A 26,374-nucleotide genomic window follows, 5' to 3' on the forward strand; every position below is an offset into this window, starting at 1 on the left:
GAGTGAAGGACATAGATTGCTTTAGTTGGTGTCTTGTGTTCAAATTTGGTGTCAATTCGTCCAGTGGTTTCTGAGTTCTGTTAATCCAACAAATGAACATTACATTTTATTTATATAGATTATATTTTCCTTCTCTTTCTTCTTCCAAAATTGGAGTATAAACATGGATATTGATAGATTTTCCCTAAAGTCTAATTCATATTATTTGGTTAAACTTTGAGTCACATACTACTTTTACTACATTTCTACTCACTGTAAATGCTATCCCATTTCTCTTGGAGAGATCTGCTGGTCATCTTCCTTAGACTCTTTTAGAAGCTAGACCAGGCATGGGCAAACTTCAGCCCTCCAGGTGTTTTGGAATTCAACTCCCACAATTCTTAACAGCCTACCAGCTGTTAGGAATTGTGGGAGTTGAAGTCCAAAACACCCGGAGGGCCAAAAATTGCCCATGCCTGAGCTAGACTAAGATTGTCCTCTTCTAGCAAACATTTCATCATTAATTCGTTTCTTGTTTCTTTAACTTCTATCGCTGCTTATTAAAAATACTAGCCCTGAAATTGACTGTTTGGATTGTTATTTTATTGGTTGCTTTGGGGGTCTGTGCTTATAAATAATTTTTAAAGAAATGTGCCATTTGTTTGGTGTTTACATTTAATAAATAAGAAATAAATGTAAGTGGGGATATCACACCCAACAAAGATTAACATCAACTACTGTGGATGCACCTGCAATATTCCCTCTCCCAGAATATGAGTTCAGCTTCATTATTATTCTTTGGGAGACTGTTAAGACATTTGTATCTTATCTAGTCTTCGAATGGTCTGATATATCATTTATCATTATCATAATTACTCTTTCTATATGTTGTCTTTCCATGGTAAAAACAAAGCTTAAAGCACTTCACATCAAAAACCATAATAAAACATATTTCCTCAATAACAAGGCACTGTTACTTCAAGATTATTACCCCACATCTCAAAATAAATATACACAAATATAAAGCAATTTTATCTTAACACGAAAACGGTCTGTTATTTAGATTGTACTGGCTTTTTAAACATTGTTTTGAAAGACTGTGTTAAGATGTTATCTTAGATTTATGATAATTTTAGCTGTAAACAAGCAGATACCTCCGCCAAGGGCAAACTTCAGCCAACCAGGTGTTTTGGAATTCAACTATTGGCTGTCAGGAATTGTGGGAGTTGAAGTCCAAAACACCTGGAGGGCTGAAGTTTGCCCATGGCTGAGATACCCCATCAGTAGCTGTCAATTGTTTTAAGTAAAGCTGTTGTCTGTTGCAGGTTCCATGCTATAATGGCAGGCAATGTCATTAGAAAAGCAAGAATAGAAAAGAACTCACCGAACAGGGATTGAGGTGAAAGGCCGTTTGTAAATATCTGACAGTTTCTCCAGTACAACATTTGCAGTAGTAAATATGCGGTAAGTATGTAGGAAAGTATTAAGGAAATCAATACTGAGAAATCGCAAGTCTGTTAATCTCTCCAAAAGGCGTTCAACGCTTGCATAACGAATCTGGGGCACTTTGCAGGAATTTAGTGTTTTGCTGAAGCAGATGTCAGTGTCATCTTTGTGAAGACGAGCATCAGATCTACATAACAAATTATTTAAAAGCATATTTAGCATTACTTTTCAAGGGACATTGAACTTTTTTCAGATATGACTGTTTTTTCAGAAGTTTTTTAGAAGTTCTCATATATGACTGTTTTTTCAAAAGTTTTTTCAGATATGACTGCATGAAGGTACAATTTTGATCATATTCTTAGAGTGCCAATGACTATACAATGAAAAGAATAACACTATGTAACACAATTTGGAAGTAGTTATTATACTCCAGAAACATCATTTTTGTGGCTGCCACAAACTATGTTTTGTTATTTTTGTCAGGAGCGATTTGAGAAACTGCAAGTTGCTTCTGTTGTGAGAGAATTGGCCATCTGCATGGACGATGCCCAGGAGATGCCCAAATGTTTGATATTTTACCATCTTTGTGGGAGGCTTCCCTCAAGTCACCACATGAGAAGCTGAAGCTGACAGAGGGAACTCAACCTGCTCTCCCCAGATTTGAACCGCTGACCTATCGGTCAACAATCCTGCCGGCACAAGGATTTAACCTATTGCACTACTGGGGGGTCCTACAAACTATGCTGAATTGGTTGAGACTCTATGAAATATTCGTTGAAAAAAAACTATCAAAATATGCTGCAAGATGTCCCACAAAAACAAAGTTTCTGCAGTTTAATACACTTTTTCCATGTTTTTATGAGAGAACCAATTAGGAAATGACATTTATATCCCAGGTTCAAAAATGGTGTCACATAGTGTAATCTCTGATAAATGGAAAAGAGCACAATAGGTTTCTTTGGAAGAACTAGACAATATTTTTGTAACATCCTCAAAACCAAAAGGGCCATTTTAATAAGGACGAATGTAGCCTCATACTTTTCCTTTTATGCACTAGTGCCATATATGTGCCATTTAGAGATATGTAGTTACCAGTTTTGCCTCAGTATTTCATCCATGTAGAGAGGCATGTTTCTTAAACAATATTCCAGAATGCATAAGCTTATTAGAAATATTTTTTTCTCAAAAAACTCCGAGTGATATTTTCAGAGAAGCAGTATGAAAATTGTATTTATCTCTTTTTTTAATGCCCTTTGTTTCCAGTGTCTCTTCAGAGGTAGGCATCTGTGAAAGTGGGGCCAATTTTCTTCCCTGCATAAATCATGCAACCATATTTTTCCAGAAACACAATTAACATGATATTTCTAAAATTGACCAAAATCTGTGGACTAAGCCAATACTGTGCAACTTGGTGTTGGAACACTTCTCCCACTGTGCTCTATCAGCTACATCAATATATAGTTTATTATAATGTTTTCAAAAAGAAAATCAGTGTCCATTCTATTATATAAAACCTGGAGAAAAATTAATGCAGACGCAAATATAATGCAACATAAAGTATCCATTTAAAGGAAAACTAAGACCTGACTTCACCTCCTAATTCTGTATCTGAAGAGAAATGCAACAAGTCTGAGTCTACATTATGTCGACATGAAAACCTTGTCACACTTACTTGATCATATGTGGCACAGTGACTTTGGAGTTTTCTTCAAATACTATGGTCATTAAACCATTACACCGTATGTTGTCAACACACTGTAAATGTTAATAATGAAGAACAACATTAAGAACCAATTGTTTCCCCAGAACCTGAAATCCCTACAAGCCTACTAACCACACATTTCATGCTCACAGGAAATGAAAAGACAACTGGAATAAAAATGTAAATGTTACCTAGGAAACAGAAAATACACTGGACTGAACTGCAAGGCAGGTTCAACTAGCACTGTGTATAAAATTCGAGCCAGTGGAGTCAGAACAATTTGCTGGAGTATTTCAAAGTATATTCTGAGCATCTTCTGAACCGTCAAATTATAGTGTATGTCCTTCATAAGAAACAATTGTTTCCATTACTACTGGGAAGCAATTCATGTAGGCTTCTAGGTTATAACCCGCCATATGACACTACTGTTATGATGGGTAGTTACTGGAGATTAAAGATGTATTTGTTTGCAAGCAGAAACAATAGAATCCATATGATCAAGCAAATCTTAGAACCCAGTGACCCCAACAGGACCTCTTGATACCTCTCTTGTTTCAACATAGAGGAGAGTCAGGGCGGAGCGGGAGAGAAATCCTGGGCATCCGCAGGAAGGGATAAATGGAACCATCATTTTAATCCTTCTCCACTATCCTCCATGTAGCCTCACTTCAGAGTCACACTACATCAGGGACACTGGAAGGGGATTAAATAGATTGCTCCCTTGTTTACTGTAGCCATTCAAAGCTTTTTTTGGCACAAAGTAGAGCGGGAGGGGTATCTGACTCAGATATGCAGGCAGCTGCATTGATTCCTTTAGAAATGCTCTTTGTTCAATGCTGTTGTTTGGTGATGAAAAAGGAAATGAGTAGCTCCAAAGCAGAAAGACCATCTGTTTAAACTGAGCATCCTTGATGTTGTGTTGCTTTGGGGTTGTTTCTCATTACTTACCATGAGCACTGAGTGTATTTAAATTATGTCTCCACTCCCCCACCCCCACCCCCCCCACCCCGCCTTATGCTATCTTACTGTTTGCTTTGCCCTATCTCCTAGTACATCCCACTAAAATCATTGCCCTTGGGGCACCACAGGAACTTTTAACCATGGCTGCATTAAACTCTGCAGTCACCTCTGGAATGCAAAGAAAATGCAGTAATGGCATTTTCCCAGTCCAATGCTTAAATGACTATATTAAACTGGCTCTGTAACATCGCTCAGTATCAACATCAAAGCCATTCAAATCAGTACTTAGTTATGTTGTGATCACAGCTTTTTTCCTCTCTCATTCCAGCCTGTCAAACAAACTACTACTCTACCCACATATTTATAAGAGTAAGGTTCAGAAAGGAGGAATCTTGCTTTGCAGACCTTACCTTATTATACGCCAATGCCTTAAATCAAGAAATAGTTTTCTAAGATCTACAGAGATATTTGCAGGAACACCTCAGCAAGTGAGAGTCCAAAAGTGGCAGGCAAAAACCCAGAACCTCAAGCCATGGCTGATCCCGAATAAGAGACTCCCCCCTCAGCACACAAAAGACTGGATGACTTGGAAGATGCTGAACAGACTGCACTCTGGCACCACGAGATGCAGTGCCAACCTTAAGAAATGGGGCCACAAAGTCCACGGCATACGAGTGTGGAGAAGAGCAAACCACAGACCACCTATTACAATGCAGTCTGAGCCCTGCCACATGCACAACGGAAGACCTTCGTACAGAGACACTAGAGGCACTCCAAATGACCAGTTACTGGTCAAAGGACATTTCATATAATGCCAAGTTTTTAAAACTTTGTGTTTTTAAAATACATTACAACTGTACCCTCGGTTCGCTTCTGATACGATAAATAACTATATACTGTATAAAGCTGATTTATCAGCTGGAAACAGAGTGTGGATGGATTGTCAAGTCCGCTCAGAGTAAAGTTTGAAAAAAATAACTCTTTGAGGTTACAACCCTCCAGAATCCTTGTATGCTCGGGGATTTGTCATCCAAAGGTCTACCTTTCTGAAGCCATACTTGTAATGCTTTTTAAGTGAACTTCCACAAGATATAATTTTATAATACATATAATCACAACCAGTAGTAATGTTTAAAAAATGAAAAACTTGTGTAATTTTCATTGCCAAATATCTACAATATGGGAAATGGAAATACAGGAGTGAAACTAGGAAGCTTTGTCTTGAAGACAGAATTACCATGGGACATTTAAACTTGTTTTTGTTGCTTTATGAATACAAGTATGTCTGAAATGTTTTTCTAAGATAGATTTATGACTGAAATAAAATTCAAATATTTGCTAGTACGGTATGAGCGTGTGTGTGTGTGTGTTTAAGGGCCATCCATCCCTAAGTTTTTATCTCATCGTATTTTGTGGAAAAAGGGGATCTGTGTGTGCCAGAAGGAGTTTTGCCCTTTAGTTTTAGCCCCACTAATTAATCAGAGACAAATTTTAATATGTGATTAAAGCTTTAGTTGATTTATGTACCAATTAAAAAGATTAAATGATGAAGCCCTAATCATATTACCAACACAGGCCAGGGGGAGATAAATGCCCTCTCATTTCCTTTTGGTTTATTTCACAAGCAGCTTACTGATCCCAATTTAACTCTTCTAGAATAACTAATGTTAGGCTTTCAACCTTAACGATAAGAATTTTTTTGCTAAACCTAATTGATTCTGTTTGCAAAAACAATTTTTCATGGTATATATCTCAAGGAGGAGGCACAATCCGCACCTCGTCTATGAACTGTTTCTACTTCACTTTCTAATAGGACTGCACAAAATCCACTGAAGAGGTCCAAATATATATTTGTGTTTCTGTCTATGTGCATGTGTGTAATCTGACATGTGCCTCTTTCTGATTACTGTCTTCTTTTTCTTCTTACACTATAAAATCTAATTATTGTTGCTGTTTTACTGGAATTAACATTAGCAAATCCTCATACATCCCACTGACAGCAGAAAAAAAACGGAGCATTGTCTCCTCCATATTTTTGAGAAGTTGTCGCTTTTCAGTTCTTTTCAAGTGCTTCTCCTTTTAATATTATTCTATAAATGCATTAGAAGCCATTTTAGTGCAAAGGAGGACAGGTGTAATTGTGAAGAATCAATACTTACTCCTTTTTTAAAAGCGGAATATGAATTGTGGGAGAGAGAAGCATGTGTTTTCTGCAGATTATTATGCATGGATTGTGTGCTAGCTGAGATACAAAGAAGGCTGTAACACGTTCCATGCACTCACAAGAACTTGGAGCTTCTTTTCTCCTATCAACAATCACTCAAACCTTTGCAGAAATTGAAGAAAATTATGTTTTATTTCTATCACACCCTTTTTCCAAGAATCTCAAGGAAACATGGGATTTTTCACCTCACACCACCTCACCACATTCCTTTTCTTGTCATAGCCCTGTACTATAACTGCTCAGTGAGTCGCCCAAAATCATCCAATGGACTGTGGAGCTGAATGAGGCTTGAAACTTGGATCCCCCTTCTTCTAATCCAATGCTTTAATTATTTTACTATGATGATGTTCATATTTAAATACTTTTTTTCAGTCTAGATGAGCAGCTTGGTTTTCTATATCATCATCTTGACCTACACTAACAAGGAAATTATGCTATAACATAAAATTTTGTAAGCAACATGTAAATATCATACAGACGTCCATCCACATTTGCAAGTTTTGACTTTTGCAGTTTTGATTATTCACGGATTTGATTAAAAACATTCTCTCTGGGAATTTCTAATTCTTCTAGTGTGATTCTATGGTTAACTTCCTCCAGTCATGCTGGAGGACCTAGAGAAAGCCACCTTGGGGAATCTCTGAGGACAGTATCACATTAAATCAGGCTCTATCTCCTGCAGAGTTAAGGGAAATGTAGTTAAGGGCAGCACCTTTGAAATTCTCAGCTACAGAAATCTTTGGCTTCCCTAAATTACATTTCCCAGACTTCTGCAGGAGATAGCAAAGCGAGAGTGCTCAATTTAGAACGTTAATGTGACATCATTCTAGGTCTTCCAATGCAATTCCATGTTCAGCTTCCAGTGGAAGTTGACCATACAACCATACTGGAAGATCAAGATATCACTAAAGAGATGTCTTCGCTGGTTAAAAAATAATAATTTCTTTATTCATCAATTTACATGTTCATGAGGATCTTCTGCCCCTGATTCCAGTTAACGTGGAAGGCTAGATGTACTTTTCAGTGTTAGGAAATTATTTTGCCATATCAACCACACAGTTTCCACCAAAAAAAAAAAAGATTCATTACCTGACTAATGTCGCTTGTCCATGCTGCTTTTTCCTGTCTCGAAGGAGCTAACAAGACGACTGTAAAAGGAGGTGCATCTGCTGGTTCTACCACAATCTTGAAGTCAAGGTGTCCAAATACTTGTCCAGAATTTTTTGCTTCATAATTGAGGAGGAGAATAAATCAGTTGCAGATTGACAGTTGGAGATAAAGGAACATCAACCAGGAAAAAACCTATTTTTGCCCTCCTATGCACACACTATGACCAGACTCTAAATTAGCACTGGGTAAATAAGCTCAGGGTCCATATTCTGTCCATGACACACTATGAGGACTACATGGGCTGCCAAAACCACTTTCCCAAAGAAATCTGGAAGCTGAATTATGGTTTGGACAGGCTGCTTTTTATGTTAAGTATGGCAAGGATCCCTACAACCTATTTAAAAAAACAAATAACATGATCTTATGACTCCCCAAAAGGAGACAGTCTTCTATCCCATTTTCTGGACAGAAGAAGGGCAATTCAAGAGATCTGGAGGGTTGTAGGTCTGCAAAAAATGTTTGTACTTTGTCCTTTGCTCATCTCAGAAGTTGCTTACAGCTTTTCTCACCCCAGCAAGGGAGAATGAGCTTGAATGAGCTTTCACTAGATACTTTTATTTCTAAACTTGTAATCAATTGTTGCCCCAGGATATTGTATCCTGTATATCAGTATATTGAGGCATACTTAAAACAGGATCAGAAAAGCAGAAGATGGGTGACCAGTATCAACACTTCTTTACCTAACGTAATGTTAGCATGAAGCTGCGTTGGTGCAATGGGTTAAAACCTTGTGCCAACTGAACTGCTGACCTGAAGGTTGGTGGTTCTAATCCGTAAGATGGGGTGAGCTCCTCTCTGTCAGCCCCAGCTTCCCATGCGGGGACGTAAGAGAAGCCTCCTACAGGATGGTAACACATCCGGGCATCCTCTGGGCAACGTCTCTGCAGACGGCCAATTCTCTCACACCAGAAGCAACTTGCAGTTTCTCAAGTCGCTTCTGACATGATAAAAAATGTTAATATGTTTGCTGTCTAAAATGATAAGAAAAATTAAATTCAGCTAAAGATTTTGAAGAAAATACTTACTGTGTGGCAAGAAAAACTCTTTCCATTGGGCCTATTCTACAGAGGATGTGCCAGTGGCAGCAAACACAGATTGAGAATAGTCAGGTTTGCTCCTCTTTATTCTTCCTCAAGTAGGAAATACAGAGGAGGAGAAATAGGAAAATATATTGGGGGGGGGGGGGTAATATCTTCTAGAATGCTCAACCCATCTTTGCTAGAAAATTCTGAGTTTTACAGCCCCAAAAAGGAACATTTCCAAGATCTGGGGGGAAAGAGTCAAGCTCTCTGCTCTTAGACAAAACCTGAATGTGACAAATGAGCGTCATTCACTACTCCATCCATTTCCTTGCATAAGAAGGAAATGGATGGAGATAAGCCATTGTTTCCTGATATATTCTGGCCCATGGACGGTTTGTAATGGGAAGGGAGACATATAACCCTCCAGCATTCATAGGATTGCCCACTCCTTCTCTGAGCAATTTATGCAAGAATAGTGATTCTACACCAAATTCTACAATTTTCCATGATTTATATGAATACGTGCAACACTGAAAAAACAAACAAATGTTAATTTTTAAAATAATATATGTAAACATTAGATTACATTAAACAGTTTGATATAACTTACATTCCTCATCATTCATATCAGTTTCCTCAATTAGTGTGCATTCTATTAGCGAAAGGACACCTCCTGCCTAGGGAAACAAATTATACTTTTTTCAGAAATCTATTTTTCTCCTTCTCCCCACGTAATAGTATGCAAAACTATGCATTTTAATATTGCAAGAACTCATAGAAAGGATTATTCCAAAACTTAAGATGTGCTTCCAAGAATAAAGAGGATTGTTAATGCCAGCAAATTAAAAATATTTTATATTGCATGCAAATTAAAATTGCGCTATAATGTATTATCACAATACAAATGAAATAAATTTTATTAACAGGATTAATATCAGGCCAGCAACTGGAGAAAAATCAGATAGAATAAAGAGTATATCCAAAGCTAAGAGTAAAATAGTTCAGTGCATTGAGAACTGTAGCCACTGCACCTTTTATAGTAACGGTTCTCAACCTTCTTAATGCTGTGACAGTTTAATACAGTTTCTCATGTTGTGGTGGTGCCCAAACATAAAATTATTTTCATTGCTACTTCATAACTGTAATTTTGCTACTGTTACGAATCATAATGTAAATATCTGATATGCAGGATGTATTTTATTTCACTGGATGAAATTTAGCACAAATACCCAATATGCCCAAATTTGAATACTGGTGGGATTGGGGAGGATTTATTTTGTCAATTGGGAGTTTCTGGGATTTATAGTTCACTGACAATCAAAGAGCATTCTGAATCCCATCAACGATAGAATTGGGCCAAACTTCCCACACAGAAAACCAATGACCAACAGAAAATACTTTGTTTTCTCATGGTCTTTGGCGACCCCTCTGACACCCCGTCACAACCCCCCCAGGGGTCCTGACTCCCAGGTTGAGAAACGCTGTTCTAGAGTGAGGGAGCAAAAGAGGATCCCACAACAGGAGGTGTTAAGTAGCATTGGAAGCATGACAAAAGCAAAGCAGTAACAAATCCCTTAAATGCAAGAGAACGGTGAAAGAGAAGGAGGATGGAAGATTCTGGCAAGCGCAAGTATCCAGTTCCAATGGGAGGGGAGAGAGGGTGCCCTTTTTTTCCCTCCCACGTAAAAGGAAGAATTGCAATCCACCCTGTCCTGCTTCGCTTGTCTTCCCATCTGTAACAATGGGAGTTTCTAACACCAGGAAGTGAGGGTAGGTGTCAATGGGCTGAGAAAGGCACACATCTTCTTTCACATTCCCCTGAGAAGTGGGAAAGGAGGAAGGAGCCACTGCATTCATCAGCCACATTCACCAGACAATACACAGCCTTATTGCCCAGCACTTTGTAAGCCACTCTCAGAGGGTTGGACTGGAAATTCAAGAGAGTTGAATTCAACCACTGGGGTCTCCTACACCTTTATTCTCCTTTTTGTAATAAAAAAGATACCACTCTGGCAGAAAGGTAATGGCACTCCATGTGATTATGCTGGCCACATGACCTTGGAGGCGTCTATAAACAACACCAGCTCTTTGGTTTAGAAATGGAGATGAGCACCACCCCCCAGAGTTGGGCATGACTAGACTTAGTGTCAGGGGGAAACCTTTACCTTTACCTTATAATATTTCACTAAGGAGAATTCAATTTTTACCACAATTAATTCAGAAAACTTAACACCCTCTTTAGAGCTAGCAAATTTGCATAATCTGTTTCAAAAAATATCCTTGTATATTGCTCCAATGTCTCAGTTTACTACTTAATTTAACAAGAAAACTTCCTGTTAAAATTCTACTACTGTACAATATATTGGAAAACATGAAAACCATAAGTTGCATGTTCTTCATTTCATAATACTAGTTGTAAGTGTGAAAAGGTTGTACCTTAAGTAGATGCAGCTTTCCTCCAGAACTTCTTGTACAAATTAAAAAGTGTTTTGTAAATAAAAAACATTGTCTTTCTCCTTCTTTTTTCAAAGACAATGATCCCAGACGAACTTTACTAAGTTTCCCCCTCTCAACAGAAGGGACTTGAATGAGAGTACCTGATGGTTACAAAAGCAAACAACACATTGTAAATACAAGGTTAGACAGCGGTTCTTCACATTTAGCATGCTATTATATAGTCAGATTCATGTACAGACATACCTCATTTAATAAAGCCTTTAACAAAGAAGCTTCCTTTTACAAGGTATTTTCATACCTGCCCAGCCCCTCTCCATTCTTGTTTAGCTAGACATTCTAGTGGCACAGGAAACTAGGAGGGGCGGCAAGGGAGGGCTAGAGAAACACACACTTTGAGTACCAGGTTACGGTAGCGTGTCTGCATGTAATAAAGTTTGAGCTGGGAAAGATAGGATTCTACTCTAGCCAATCCTACTATAACTGTGTGTGCCAGCCTACAACAGGCAAGGCAAATTGCAGCTGCCTTCACAATCCCTTGCTGAGCATGAACAAATAGCAAAACAGAGGGGGGGGGGGAGAAGCATATAAGCTTGCTCCATAAGCTACTCCAAACATTTTTAAAGCATAGCTCTGTATGCTTGGTCATGAAAATGAAAATCATAAAAAAGAATAATCCTTGGATATATTTTGGAATTATTATTATTATTATTATTATTATTATTATTATTATTCTATATTTATACCCTGCCCTTCTCACCCCAATGAGGGACTCAGGGTGGCTTACAGACTATGGCATACAATGCCGCATTATACATATAATAAACATGACATATCAATTTAAACAATTAGCATATCAGTTTAAACACACAGTAATAAACATGACATCTCAATTTAACAATTCAAATATAAATACAATTTTAAAAGTTCAAAAGTAAACATTCAAATTCAATCAAAGTGGGCTGATGACATATCAACTAAATGATGACATATCAATTAAACAATCAATTAAACAATTCAAATATAAATGTATTACATTTTTAACAAAACAAACAGACAGACAGACAGACAAAACACAAAGTTTGCAAGCTTGGTAGTTGATTAAATGTCCTTTGACCTGTATCTGGCCACTTGGATTGCAATAAAAAAGCTTAAAAGCAAACATTCAATTCCAACTGAAGAAATATCTTCAAGTACTCTCTCGAAAGTTTTAATGTTTTTCTTTACTTGTAGAAAAATTACATGTCTGGTTGTTTCATTTCACACATGTGTATTTTTAATTTTGGATTTTAAAAATGGTGAAATATTTTCAGCTGCTCTTCTGTTTTGTAGGGTGGGAGCCGGTCCATATTTCTCCCATGTTATTTCTGCCACCAAAATTACTGTTAATGAAGTGACATCGAGGAACACATCTGCTTTGTTAGTTGCGATATACCTGTATACCTTCAGGTGTTTCTATAATATGTTTAGATTAGCATCCAAATGACTCTTGATCCGATGCAGCATTTGACTACTGCATTATATGCACTGGCTGGTTAGGGCCCAATGAAGGACAAGAGAGCTAAGCAACATAACTGTGTGTAGCTGAAAAAGGCCCCATCAGCTTATACTCGAGTGAGGGTCCTGGCAAGAAGGCGTGGGGCTGAAAGAAGCCCTTTACAGGGCTTCTACTAGCTGCGTGCCTCCTCCCCTTTCAGCACAGCAACCCAGCTGGATCTCTATGCCAAGAGAGGAGGAGAGGAAGGTGTACAGCCTCTCCTCTCAGCACAGAAACCCAGCTGAGAGGAGAGGAGAAGCTGTATGCTTCAATTAATGGAATTTTATTGATATCTATTTTTATTTTGAATGTGTCTTAATTTATTTTCGTTAACTATTACAAGATTTCTAGGATAATGATTAATGTCTATTTGTCTGTGTATCTTTTTTTTTTTGAGCCCCCAGTGGTGCAGCAGGTTAAACCATTAAGCTGCTGAACTTGCTGACTGAAAGGTCAGTGGTTCGAATTTGGGGAGCAGATTGAGCTCTCGCTGTTAGCCTCAGATTCTGCCAACCTAGCAGTTCAAAAACATGCAAATGTGAGTAGATTAATAAGTACAGCTCTGGCGGGAAGGTAATGGTGCTCCATGCAGTTATGCCAGCCACATGACCTTGGGGGCGTCTACAGACAACGCTGACTCTTCGGCTTAGAAATAGAGCTGAGCACCCCAAAGTTGGACACAACTAGACTTAATATCGAGGGAAAACCTTTACCTTTTATCTTCTTTTTCTTTTATTGTTGATATGGTCAGTGGACTAATCAATGAACAGATATATCTATCTATATCTAAAGTGACATTGGTGAATTTTTTTGCACCGGCTTTTCTCTTTATGTTTCAAAAGAAGCACTGCCCTGAGTTTTGAAAAGAGGCATCTTTGAAGTGAAATATTTCATTCAATAAAAATATACTAAATACAATTTTGTTCTGTTATAGTTTATTAAAGTACAGATTTCTAGATAGGCACACATAGCATAAACAACCATTACTTACAAGTTAAGGCTTCAACTTCAGAACAAACTTATTCAGAAATGCCTATTCAAACACAATGCTGAATATATAAAAACCCTGTGTAGGAATCCAAGGAGCGTGACATCAACAGGTAATCTTAATAAGTAATTATTTGATGTCAGTGCAGATTCCGTTTAAGACACAGACCACTGATGTACAGATGTAAGGCAGACTAAGCCAGTTGCTTTAGGTAGCAGATGTTTAGAATGAGATACAGCATAAGCCTATTGGAGGACAGAAAGAAAGCATTGTACCATCGGGCTTCTCTTGCACTCCCTATTCTGACTGCTGCTCTCAGTGAGTGGAGTCCATCATCTAAGGCCATGGTTCTCAACCTGTGGGTCCCCAGGTGTTTTGGTCTTAAACTTCCAGAAATCCTAACAGCTGGTAAACTGGCGGGGGTTTCTGGGAGTTGTAGACCAAAACACCTGGGGACCCTCAGGTTGAGACCACTGATATAAGGCAACAAATAATCTAGGTCTGGTTCTCAACATACAGAAGCTGCAAATATGCAAACTAACCCATTGAATAAGAACTCTTAAAACAAGGCACCAGATCACATTACAACTGTGTTGATAAGCACCTGCAATCCTATCTACATCAGATTTAAGTTCAACTGAATGAAGTGAGACATGTTTCCAATGAGAAATGTATTCAAAGTCAAATTGTACTTTTTAAGAAATAATGTTGGCATAAGAAGTTATTCAATGAACATACTTAATACAGCAGAGTACAGAAGAAACAATACAGATCACAAAGATTCACATACAACATCATATTTGCATTAGAATATGGTATCAATACAGTAATACAACAGAGTTGGCAATTCTTTCTTGACTGAATACTACAAAAGCAAAACTTTCGAAACCTTTCAAATATAATTGTTGTCTATATATGAAAAGATTCATTGGAGCATATAAGAAGGCCAGTCTGAAATAACTTCCAACTGTACAGTTGTTTAATGGAACGAAACATATACAAATGACTACAGTTTTTGCAAGGACACTTTATTATAAGACACTGAAAGGTATATTTTTTTTAAAAAAACAGTCAATTTCCAGACCACTGAAATTTTGAAAAACTATACTGCCAAGCCCTAGAAAATGCACATGCTGCAGACACTTTCATATTGGAAAAGATAAAATACCCTACTCTGCAAATGTCTGACAATAATTCTTTATATTTATCTAGATGTACGTCCCACAAAACACTGCTCTCCAAGACTTTGTGATTCAGTGGCTCCATCATAAAATGTATGAAGCCAGTGAGTGAACTGTTGTGCTAGATACATTGATTTTTTTTTTTTTGCAAGTGCCATCTCTCACACTTGTTAGTTGTACTGTAACTTTACTCATCTTGGAGGCAGATCATTCTGACATAAATATTGATCAGGAGAAAAGCAATGGCAGGTTAAGCAATATTTTTAAATTGCTAGGAGACAGGGTCACGTTCCTGGCTTTTTATTGTCATACAAACTCTTCAGAACTGGGAGAAAAAAAGAATTCAAAATGCCTAGGCAACTGCATCAGCTGTTGAATGCCAGGTTTGGGGGGGGGGGGGGGGGTTTCAGCCATTAACACCAACAAAGATTTGTGATTACTGTCTTGTATTTCTTTCTTGCCTTTCATTATTATCTCCTGCCTTCTTAAAATGAAGCTAACCTGCTGATATTTCTAATCTGAGCCTATTACCTGTACTTTTGTTTGAAGTGGAGAGTTGTTTTTAACATCACTATAAACCCTGCCTAGATTCTATGTAAATTGCCTCCATAAAGTCTTTCTGAGAACAATGCAAAAACATTTAGGTTCCATCCTGATAAGCATGTAATGGTTTCTCAGTGCAACCAATGGATTTGTTTTGTAATACAGTAGTCTCGCTTTTTCAAACTTCGCTTATCCAGCCTTCCATCTTATCCAATGCTCTTATCCAACGCTCCACCGGCCCCGCTTTCCCCCCAGCATTTCCCCTTAGAGGCCATGTTTTTAGTTTCTTTCTTTCCCATTTTGGCCAGTGCCACTGTACGGACTCTGAAGGAGGAGCCAGCGCACAATGTTTCTGCCTCTCCTCCCTCTGCTCGCAGCAATGGTTCAGTCCGAGTTGGAAGAAGGGGCCGTGGCTACGCGGGAGTTTGTAGGAAATATGGGAAGAGAAAAGAATGAAGGTGGGTAGTTGTCTTAAGGGTTTTTGTAAGTGTACTATCTATCTTTTCATTACAATTCCTCGTCTTTTTTCCACCTGTGGTGAGTGAGTTCTCTCCTTGTGTCTAGAAAACCAAACAGAAGGAGAACTCACTTCTATCCTCTGATCTCTGCCAGGATAGAGATATAGACTTCAACTCCCTGAAGCCTCCCTATTATCCAATATTTTCATTTTTCCAATGTTCTGCCATCCCGTTTATATTGGTTAAGCGAGACTACTGTACATTTCACAATCAGCAGCCTAACATAGCACTACCTAGCACTTGCAACACTACAACAACATTGAAGTCAGGGGATTCTAATCAGCAGCTTACATCTCATAGGAGTTTCTGCTGGTCAAAGAAGAAATTGCAAACCATAGAGATGGGGCCCCACTTAAGGTTTAAGCATTGGACTATAACTGTGGAGATCAGGATTCAAATCCCTGCTCACACATGGAAACCCACTGTGTGGCCCTGCGCATGCTTCACTCTCACAATCTTAGGGGGAAAGCAAAAGCATGCCCCTTCTGAACAAATATTACCAGGAAAAATGCAAGGTAAGTTTACCTCAATGTCAGCAGAAGTCCAAAACAACTTGAAGGCACACAATAAGAATGACGTTTTTGAGAAAGTAACTAGTTTTGGACTTTCTTAAAAGAGATCTTGAGATGGTAGCTGCCTTTTCCCATTGTATTTACAATATTTACTCAAATCTAATGCTAACCTTTTTTGACTAAGTTACCTTGCCAAAATTAGAGTGAACATTAGATTCTGTGCTGGTACAGCTGTACTAGGAGCTCTAACTTCTTTTCCTTTCTATTGAGTGTTTGCATGTATTCCAAAGTTCCATGCATTTTGCAATAAGGTGGCTTCCCTTGGTTTGCATTCATAGGGCCAATGACCCATCAATTATCATTATGTTCTTTAGTTCCACCCCTGGGTTAAGGAAGGAAAAAGGGGACCTCTAGTTCAGTTATCACGGAGAAGCCTTTCCAATAGGATGTGTGAGATTCTCCCACCTGTAGAAAGCTTCGTTTCTCACAAACTTTGGGGGAAAGCAATTCCACAGCTTTACTAAGAAATATAGCCAGCTTTGCTGGAAGGTAAAGGACACCACCTGGAAAATCTACGAAGTCTTGGCCGGTAAGGTCTACTCGGGTTACCCATAAAGCAAATTAGAACCGGGAGTAGGGCCCAAGCCAGCCTAAGAACAGATTGCCCAGGGAAGGGTCAAGAATTTCTTTTATAGAAGAAAGAAACAGTTCTTGAAGCAAGTTGCCTGTCCCTTGTGGGCAGATTAAGAAAGCTACCAGTTTTCCAGAGTTTTAAAGTATTTGATTGATTTGCTGAAGATTTAAGCATTAATAAAGAACCTTGTTAAACTTTCTAAGCTTCTAAAGACTTTGTATAGGGAAATCCATAGGGCCTTTCAGCCGAGGCACCGAGGCACCCCAGGCATCCCGCTGGGCATATAGAGACCGCGTCCTGTTAATAGACAATTGCTACAGGCCCAGTGTGTGACAGCACAGATTCAGATAATACTGTAATGTTAGTACTGAGCCAAAGCGAAAGGGGAAGCTGCTTCAGGAGCACCTGGAGCTTTTATTTGAAGGATGGAATCTGTAATTTAATTGCCATAGCTCAATGCTATGTAGTCCTGGGATTTGTAGTTTGGTAAGGCATCCACACTCTTTGGTAGAGAAGGCTCAAGGCCTTGTAAAACCACGTCCCCCATGATTCTGCAGCATAGATACACCCCAAGGTTTCTTTTCCATTGCTGGATGCGTTCAACACAATTGCTTTAAAAGAGGGAATTCTAAGCAGGCAACAATTGTAATGGGCTTATTACAAAGAGTACACCTTTTGGTGTTGCGCATTACATATGCCAGAAAATAAATATTTTTGGTTTCAAGTATTTTGAAAATTTAGGTGCATATTAGATTCAGTAGTGCATTAGACTCAAATAAGTAATACACAAAGCAATATTAATTCATGCAGCATGAATGGGATGCACAACAGCGTGATGCAGTATATAGTATTCCTTTACAAGTTCCCAATTATGCCAGACTTCTGTACCTTCTGTTCTTCTGCTTCCCTTACCTATTTTTTCCCTCAGCTACTAGCTGTTGATACCAGCTTCTTGTGTTCAGATATTTCCCCTTTTTTGGTAAAATAAAGGAAGGTACTCAGATAACTGAGTGTTAACATTCACTATGATATAGGTGAATGAGGGCACATATGCTGAGCTTACCAATGAACCTTAGCAGAAGCCTTTCAACATATAAGGAAAAGCAAGTTCCTAGGCATTTCAGAAATTGTTTGATATTCACATTTTAAAAAATCAACTGGCATTAGCACAGAAATATCAATTTAATTTTAAAAAATCAAATTCTATCATTTTGTGGTATTCCTGCAGCACAGATTAAAAATGGGAACAACAGACAGCTATTTTCATTCCTCACAATCTCTCCACTATTTGACAAAGCTTCAAGTACTCCAAGTTTCTCCTGTGTTTTTGCCTGGATGTTGGCATCATCTGGAACTGCAACGTCTATTGGCCAGACAGACCTATTTTCCATGCTGTTGTAGATAATTTCGGGTCCATTGAAGACGATTGTCCGGTTATTGTGTATTTTACTTTCCCATGGATGCTTTACTATTATAGTGCTGCTGTTTTTCATGTCCCCTGGAAAAAAAACAGCACAGAGGTGGGGCTCAGCAGCCGCCCAAAACTGCAGGGCTCATATTCATGAATCATATCTGGATAAGTGCAGACATCTGGTGCCAGCTATAGAGTGCCTTGCATCCTTATCTTTTCCAGAGATGCCAACATTAATTCTATTGATTTAAGTTTTTTAATGTTACATGAAATAGAGTTAAACTAAATTACCTTACCTTGACGTATAAAAGTTTGACTGGTGTCCAATAATATGTCACAACCCTCTACTATCATTCTTTCTATTGCAAGATTTTTCCGTATGTTTTCTGTTTCACTCACTTCATCATGCATCACTCTGTTGAAACCAATTTTTAACAAGAGAGGTTTTAGTTTCTATATATAAACTGCTAACTGCATACAAGTACTTATGCATAACTAACTGGCCTAAATCCAACAAGTCATCCAATGTACTGTAGAAATACCAAATCAATGAAGTTTCAATACATCTTGAGTAACAATGTGTCTGTTTTCATTACAATTAGATGTGGGCCATAAAGTCCCTTTTGAGCTTTATGACCTTCATCAGATACCTTCTTTCTGGTCTCACCAATATTTAAGGACAGGTGGACAGTTAGTGGAGAAAGAACCTTTTCATTATGTCATTTTACTTTTGAAATACTGGCCTGGAGCCTGACCTTTTCCTCAGGTGGCTCATCAAAATGACTTGTTACTGAATAATGTTGTATGATTTCATGAGTTATGCCATTTCTTTGTTTTGGCCTGTTTTACTCAGATTAGGAGCTCATTCATAAAAAGGCAAATGCTGCTGTAGTTCTCTGTCGTTTTTATTTAAGGAGCCCCTGGTAGCACAGGTTAAACCCCTGTGCCAGCAGGACTGCTGACCAACAGGTCAGTGGTTTGAATCTGGGGAGCAGGGTGAGCTCCCATCTGTCAGCTCCAGCTCCCCATGCAGGGACATGAAAGATGCCCCCCACAAGGATGGTAAAGCATCAAACATCTGGGTGTCCTCTGGGCAATGTACTTGCAGACGGCCAATTCTCTCACACCAGAAGCAACTTGCAGTTTCCCAAGTCGTTCCTGACATTAAAAAAAAAGTATCTGAAGGCCCTTCCAGACAGGCCCTATATTTCTGTTTCTGTTTATAATGCAGACTCATTTAATCCAGTTTAAAGCACAAAACCTGGGATCATATCCTAGAATATACAGCATGTCTGGCAGGGCCCTGAATGACACCTGCATTGTCCCAGACTATTTTCCAGCAATTCCCAATACCAAGACCAACATTTTATTCCTACTCTTAATTTTTTAAACATTTGCAGACATATTAAAACAATATATGCCTCTCCTTCCTTCCTTTTTAAAGACTTATAGTGTCATAGTCCACCAGTGGATTATTTGGAAGGGAGGAAATTTGCCTTTGAAATCATAGGACCACCTCAGTAAACACGTAGATCCAAGACATTGCTACAAACAGCCTTAAAATGGAACAAGTGGATGTAGAGGAACCAACTGTCAAAATCTGACAAAATCCAAGTAGTTATAATGCAAGAATTTGTTCACATGGAAGCTTGAGCCTAAATACCTTGAAGGTACCAGATCCTGTCTGATCTTGGCAGCTAATTACACTTAGCCATCTAAAAGATGTACTTGGATGGAAAACGCCAACAAACATCAGATGTTGTAGGTCACATTTCAAATGAAAGAACTAGCAAAATTACCTCTGAGTATTCCTTACCTAAGAAAACTCTATGAAATTCATGGGGTCACCATAAGTAGACATGGGACTGGAAGGCACATATACTGTATACACACACACACACACATGTTAAAGAGTGTATCTTACATAATTTTCCCCAATTAGTCAATATTTTTGAGCACCTTGCCCCAATAATATATAACAGTCATTGAAATATAACTAATAAAAAACATAGAAAGTCATGTTGGTATTATCTGGAATGCTGAGTGTGCAAATTGTTTATGTGTTCATAAACCTCAGTAGGTAGGCTTGGCAAGTCATTATTCAAAATAAGAGTAGGAAAACTCAGCCCTAATGTTCATGCTCAATGTGGTCTGGATACCCAGCTCCCTTCATCTCCAGTTGGCACAATCAATATCATGTTTTTTTTCATGTCAGGAATGACTTGAGAAACTGCAAGTCACTTCTGGTGTGAGAGAATTGGCCGTCTGCAAGGCCATTACCCAGGGGACACTGGGATGTTTTACCATCCTGTGGGAGGCTTCTCTCATGTCCCTGGATTCAAACTGCCAACCTTTTGGTCAGCGGTCCTGCTGGCACAAGGGTTTAACCCCTTGCACCACCAGGGGCTCCAATATCATGCATGATCAGAAGTGAGGACCAGAAGTATCTGAAGAGCAAAGCTTGCTCAACCTTATTTTAATACGACTAAAATATCCACTTCCAACTGTTAAGAATATATATATATATATATATATATATATATATATAACAAATATTACAAACTAATAAATATAATATTTTGGGCAATACAAAATAGAAAAATATTTCATGATGGAGGAAAACAGCATTCCTCTTGAAACATTTGATTTGATATTATCAGATATTTCACTGAACTTTAGCTTCTGAACTACTTCATCACACTACCATACTAACATATTCAGTCACTTATTCTATTAAAGTCACATTTCTCCACTGAAATGGTATGCAGTTCCTTTTTTAAAATGTCCAAGCAGCAGCTTTCTATATCCGTTTTGAAGCACATTAACAAGAATAAAGATTGGGATATTAGTCGTCTCTGAAAATGGGACCACCTTGAATATCCATACTCCATATATTGTAATTCCTCTGATAAGAAACCCAGACAGCTTCTTTAGGCACATAAGTTTTGTGCCTATTTAAACTAGGGTGGGATAAAGGAGGAAAATCCCATAAATAATTCATGCAAAATGATGCTTATATGGAGTAATACTGACTGTTGAATGATCTCTGAAAAGCCACATTGAGTCTCTGAGGACATTTTTCTTTTGATACTTGCATACACCTTAGCTCCATTTTGAAAAATACCGCACTAACATATTAATTTATAATTTCCATTTTAGCCTCATATAGGATTGCCAGGTGAAAAAAGGATCATAGCCCATCTCTTTTGAATGGTTGTGTAGAAGGGGGAATTTTCGCAGCTGCTGCTTGTCATGCAAGCAAAATTCTCTCTTCTATGTAATATTTGGAGAAATTAGAGTTTTATTGGTTTAAAGAGACTGAAATCCCATATTTCCCCTGGCAGCTCTAATCTCATATGCACAGAACAAATGATGTCTCACCTTGAAAGTTCTTCTAGCTTGGATTTAGCAAATTCAAGGCTTTTTCTTTCCACATGTTCATGTGGTGTATGAGCCAGAAGTTCATGAAGAGTTATAATATATCTAGGAATCTAAAGATGAATAAAAGTGTTAGCAGCAAGCAATTAAAGTGATTGAAAATAATTCAAAATGCCTTCCAAAATATAAAAAAAAGTATTAATCTCTGATCAAGAGCAGATGAATTGCCTGCTATTTATTATAAATCTACAGCGTTTTCTACCAAATAAAACCAAGATAATACTTCTATAGCAACAGGCATTAGGTGTTATGGTCTGGCAAGCATCAGAGGATTTTTCTGAATGTTCAGAAGATGAGGGAGATGATGGGTTTTAATGTGAGGAGTCAGTGAATGATCGGAGAGAATTGCAGAGAGATAAGGCCAATGCTTTGGATTCTTGTGTTCATTCCTAGGCAAGAATGGAAAATGAAAGTTCCAGTTCCCTTAAGATAAGGCCTTGAGTAGATGGGGAGTTTTCCAGGGAAACTAGATTACACTTGAGGATACACGGAATGAAAAACAGGCGAACTAGATATTCACAGAGAATCCAAGATAAGACCTTGAAGACCAGGTGTGTCAGACATGATGTCATGGATGTCTTAAGAGGACTTAAATTAAATTGCTTTGTTTCAAGCCTCTCAGAGGAGATAACATTGCTTTAAGGAAATTGTTCTCCTGTTTCTGCTCTCAAGTTCTTGTCCAAGTATTCTCAAGTTTCCTATGCTTGCTTATACCTGTTTCCTTGGAGAGTTTACGTTGGAAAAGTTCCTGTTTTCATGTTGATGGATTTATGTTTGGAATGGAGCTGTGGATTTTGGTTTTCTTGACTTTATGTTCCTTGTCATTTTTGGAATTCTGCTACTTTGTATTTTCTATACTACTGATCCTTTTGGAATTCCCCTTTTCCCCTTTGTTTGTCTACTTTGTTTAATAATTTTTTTAGACAGAATTACTGGACTTTGGTGTGGTGCTGGGTGAGCTGTTTCAGTGCAAGAGTGCAACGTTAGGATTAACAACCAAAATTATACAAATTGTTTTTACAAATGCACCAATAATAAGAACTACCTGAAACATAGGATAAGTGAGGAAAGTTTCAAGCATCCTGCCCTCACATGCAGGGTTGGCTTCATATTGCTTCAAAAGTTTGTCAAAATCTCTATTTTGTTTGCAGTTTGCCAGGACTTGAAGACTATACTGGTGATTTCTAACGAATTCTTGATAAATATTCAGCATTGGTAGCAAGATGTCAAATAAATCGGCTGTAAAAGAGAAAGAAGAATAGTTGGTTTGTGCTGATAAAAAAGGCAGAATGTTAAATTCAAATTATTTACATTGGAGGCATTGTACAATTTGTCCTATTCACATTAGTTGGCTGATGTTGGATGCAAACTCTTGTAGCAATCTAACATTCATCTCTGAATAGCTTGCTGCCATTCTCGTCTAACAAAAACTGTGTGGCTATTAAGTAATCTAGTATGAAGACAGTTGAAGAGGCATCTCTTTTCTAGGTATAGAAATCCTGAGCTTTAAAACTGTGGAATTTTTATCAAGCAATTGTTGAAGACAGAAAGCTTCTATTAGGGGGGGAAAGTGTGTGATTTATCTTTCTATCATGCATCTTAATGAAGGCTGTTATTTCTTTGGGGGGGGGGCATACATCATCTTCATAAAATCAAAGAAACAAGTAATGTTTGCAGAGATTAAATCTAATATTTAAAGAGAGTTGTATGCACTTCTATATTTATTTTGTATTTTGACCTATTCAAAGACATACTTTACTTTGTATGTGACAAAGGTTTGGCAGCTTATAATACCATTTCATCAAGACTGAATTGTCCCTAGAAGTCAAAATGACCAAACTGGGGTTCTCTAACTTTGTTGTTAGCACGAAACAACAATACTCGTTAGAAAAGCCAACAATGCTTGGTAAGTGGGAGGTAGTAGGGAAAAAGGAAGACTGCTTTGCAGGTGCATAGATTTAATGGACAAAGCCACAGCCTTGAATTTGCATGATCTCAGCACGACGGAGGGTGCTTTGGAGTTCTCTCGTTCATTGGGTTGCCATAAACCAAAGCTGACTTGGCAGCAGTCAACAGTAATAACATCACTTAGCCATATCAATCTAGTCATGGACCTTTTTGAAACACAATAGAAAAATCACATTTTAATGTAAGAAATGCTGTGATAGTTACCTAAAATTAGAGTTGGCCAATTTGCTATTCTTGCTTTTAATCCTTGATGAAATATTTCATGCAAGAACATTATAGTTTCACTGGAAAAAAAAGGGTTGATAACATGTTAAGTCTGTCGCGAAAAAGTATTATCTGAAAGTCATCATGAAGTCTGATCCTACATATAATAATAATAATAAAACAACAACAACAATTTTATTTTTGTACCACCACCCCCCATCTCCCCGAAGGGACTTGGGGCAGCTTACATAGGGACAAGTCCAAACAACATAATTAAAATATGTTCAGTTGCCTTTGGACTGAGAAAGGCGGGATACAAATACTGTAAATAAATACATAATAAATAAATTAAAATACAAATAACAACATCTTAACACAATATAAAACAACCAGATATATAACACAATGTAAAAAGAAAAAAGTTTCTGGTCTTGGGAGGGCGGCCTGATGCAAATTAATTGGGAGGACAGGGCTAATGGATAAAGTGCAAATACCAGATGACAAAACTAAGGATAAAAAGCAATGTAAGGGGGAAACATTATAACTCTGAGCAGGGAACAGTAGAAAAACTAGATTTTAGGTCATAGCTGGGGGATGAAAATTTCCTGAGGAGCCATCTAATCAAAAGCACACTGGAACATCCATGTTTTGAGTATCGGCATAAACAGGTACTGTAAAAACCTCATAGACTTAGATCAAATGTTAATTAAAAATAAAAAAATGCTACTGCTTATGTTATTTTATATACCCATTTTCTGTCTAAAAATGATGGCATTTTCAACATAACAAACAATAATGCAAAGAATTACAAATGGAACCCCAAGGCCCTGAACTCGAAGAGACCTCTTTGCTTTTGCTAGTTTGTGAGAATATCACAGAAAAGAAGTGAAAATAGAAAAACCTATCAATATGAGTAAAGCAAAGAAATGCCAAGCAAATATAAAGCACTGATTTCTATAGAAACAATGTGATTCCATAATTATTTCCCCACTTTTCTCATAAAAATAAGACTTTTGGAGGGGTGGACGACGCATTTCTAGAAGGCTTCCTATTTTCCAGGGCTCCTCATCTCTGCTCTCTTCTTTCTTGTTCCTTTCTGGTGGCAGTACATATGGAACGGCTGATTGGGACTTTCCATGTACTGACTGGAGATACATACAGATCCAATAAGTCACTGCTTTTTAAACTATCCCCTTAGCTCAATGTTGGGGATACAAAAAATTGGCAACAGTGAAAGGTTTCTGAATGCTACCCATTTACACAAATCTGTTAGCAACAATGTGCAGTGTTTACAATGGACTTTGCAGGAAATGGTTCACCTTTACTCAACAAAACTTGAAAATGCTGATTTAGCTGTTTAGCAAGACTTGAAAAATGCTAATTTTTATTATTAGCTAATGTTTGATTTTCTACCTATCTTAAATAATAATGACGACAACAACAAGAACAAGAACAACAACAAATCAAACTACTCTGGGACTTCCAAATTCAGACTGATAGAGTTTTGGAGCACAATACTCCTGACCTCACGATTGTGTTAAAAAACAAAAGTATGGATCGTCAATGTTGCAATCTCAGGTGACAACAGGGTTGAAGAGAAACAACGGGAAAAGCTGACACGATATGAGGATTTAAAGATCAAACTGCAAAGACTCTGGCACAAGGCAGTAAAGGTGGTCCCAGTGATGATCAGCATCAAAACTTGCCCTTGAGCTCAGCAGGAGCTGCTCCTCCACTCCTCCAGCGATGGTCTAAAAAAATGTAGCATTTTAATGATTTATAGGATTTTATTGTGTATTTTATATTGTATTTAATAATCTGGTGTTAATGTATTTATTTCTTTGCCTTGCCTTGTATGTGAAAGGCCTATGGTCTAAGCATCAAATAAACTTACTTATATATTAACAGAGGTGATTGGCACACTGGGTGAAGTGCCTAAAGACCTTGCCTGCACTTAAACACAATTGGCACTGACAAAATTACCATTTGCCAGCTGCAGAAGGGTTCTGCATGCATTATTTGTCAATACATCACACAGTCCTAGACACTTGGGCAGTGTCCGACATGTGATCCAATACAACAGCCAGCAGAGTGTCTGCTGTGGACTCATCTTGTTGTGTTTCAAATAATAATAATAATAATCATCATCATCATCATCATCAACTTTATTTGTACTCCACCACCATCTCCCATAGGGAATTGGGGTGGCTTACAAAATAACACACAGTGGTGCCATAGCTATATACCTGGGGTCACAAAAAAATTCTCGAGCGGAAAGAAGTTGTGAGTAGAAAAGGTTTAAGAAGCCCTACACTAGATCAAAAACCACTGCATTTTTCCAGATTGATCATTAACTAGGCCATCTCTGAATCAGACACAGTGAAGTTCAATGTGAACAACATGTTAGTAGTTGGTGTGCTCCTGCCCCATGCAAGCTGCTTCCTGAGGCAGTTCCCTCACTTTGTCCAATGGTAAGGCCAGTT

At 38.0% G+C, this 26,374-nt stretch overlaps 1 protein-coding gene across 2 annotated transcripts in view; it reads right to left on the reverse strand.

Annotated features, from left to right (window-relative positions):
- Positions 1–26,374, reverse strand: part of RASGRF2 (Ras protein specific guanine nucleotide releasing factor 2) — a 140,939-nt gene that overhangs the window by 62,250 nt on the left and 52,315 nt on the right. For both annotated transcript variants that reach the window (XM_060761720.2, XM_060761719.2), the window contains exons 6-14: positions 23,892–23,971; positions 22,765–22,958; positions 21,663–21,772; positions 18,578–18,696; positions 10,940–11,100; positions 9,114–9,180; positions 7,401–7,537; positions 3,098–3,180; positions 1,364–1,612 (exon numbers count right to left, since the gene is read on the reverse strand). In XM_060761720.2, the coding sequence (XP_060617703.2) occupies positions 1,364–1,612; positions 3,098–3,180; positions 7,401–7,537; positions 9,114–9,180; positions 10,940–11,100; positions 18,578–18,696; positions 21,663–21,772; positions 22,765–22,958; positions 23,892–23,971 (1,200 nt within the window). The remainder of the gene's footprint in view (positions 1–1,363; positions 1,613–3,097; positions 3,181–7,400; positions 7,538–9,113; positions 9,181–10,939; positions 11,101–18,577; positions 18,697–21,662; positions 21,773–22,764; positions 22,959–23,891; positions 23,972–26,374) is intronic.

This window comes from Anolis sagrei, chromosome 2 (assembly GCF_037176765.1).
Source record: "Anolis sagrei isolate rAnoSag1 chromosome 2, rAnoSag1.mat, whole genome shotgun sequence".
In the NCBI taxonomy this organism is placed as follows: Eukaryota; Metazoa; Chordata; class Lepidosauria; order Squamata; family Dactyloidae; genus Anolis; species Anolis sagrei.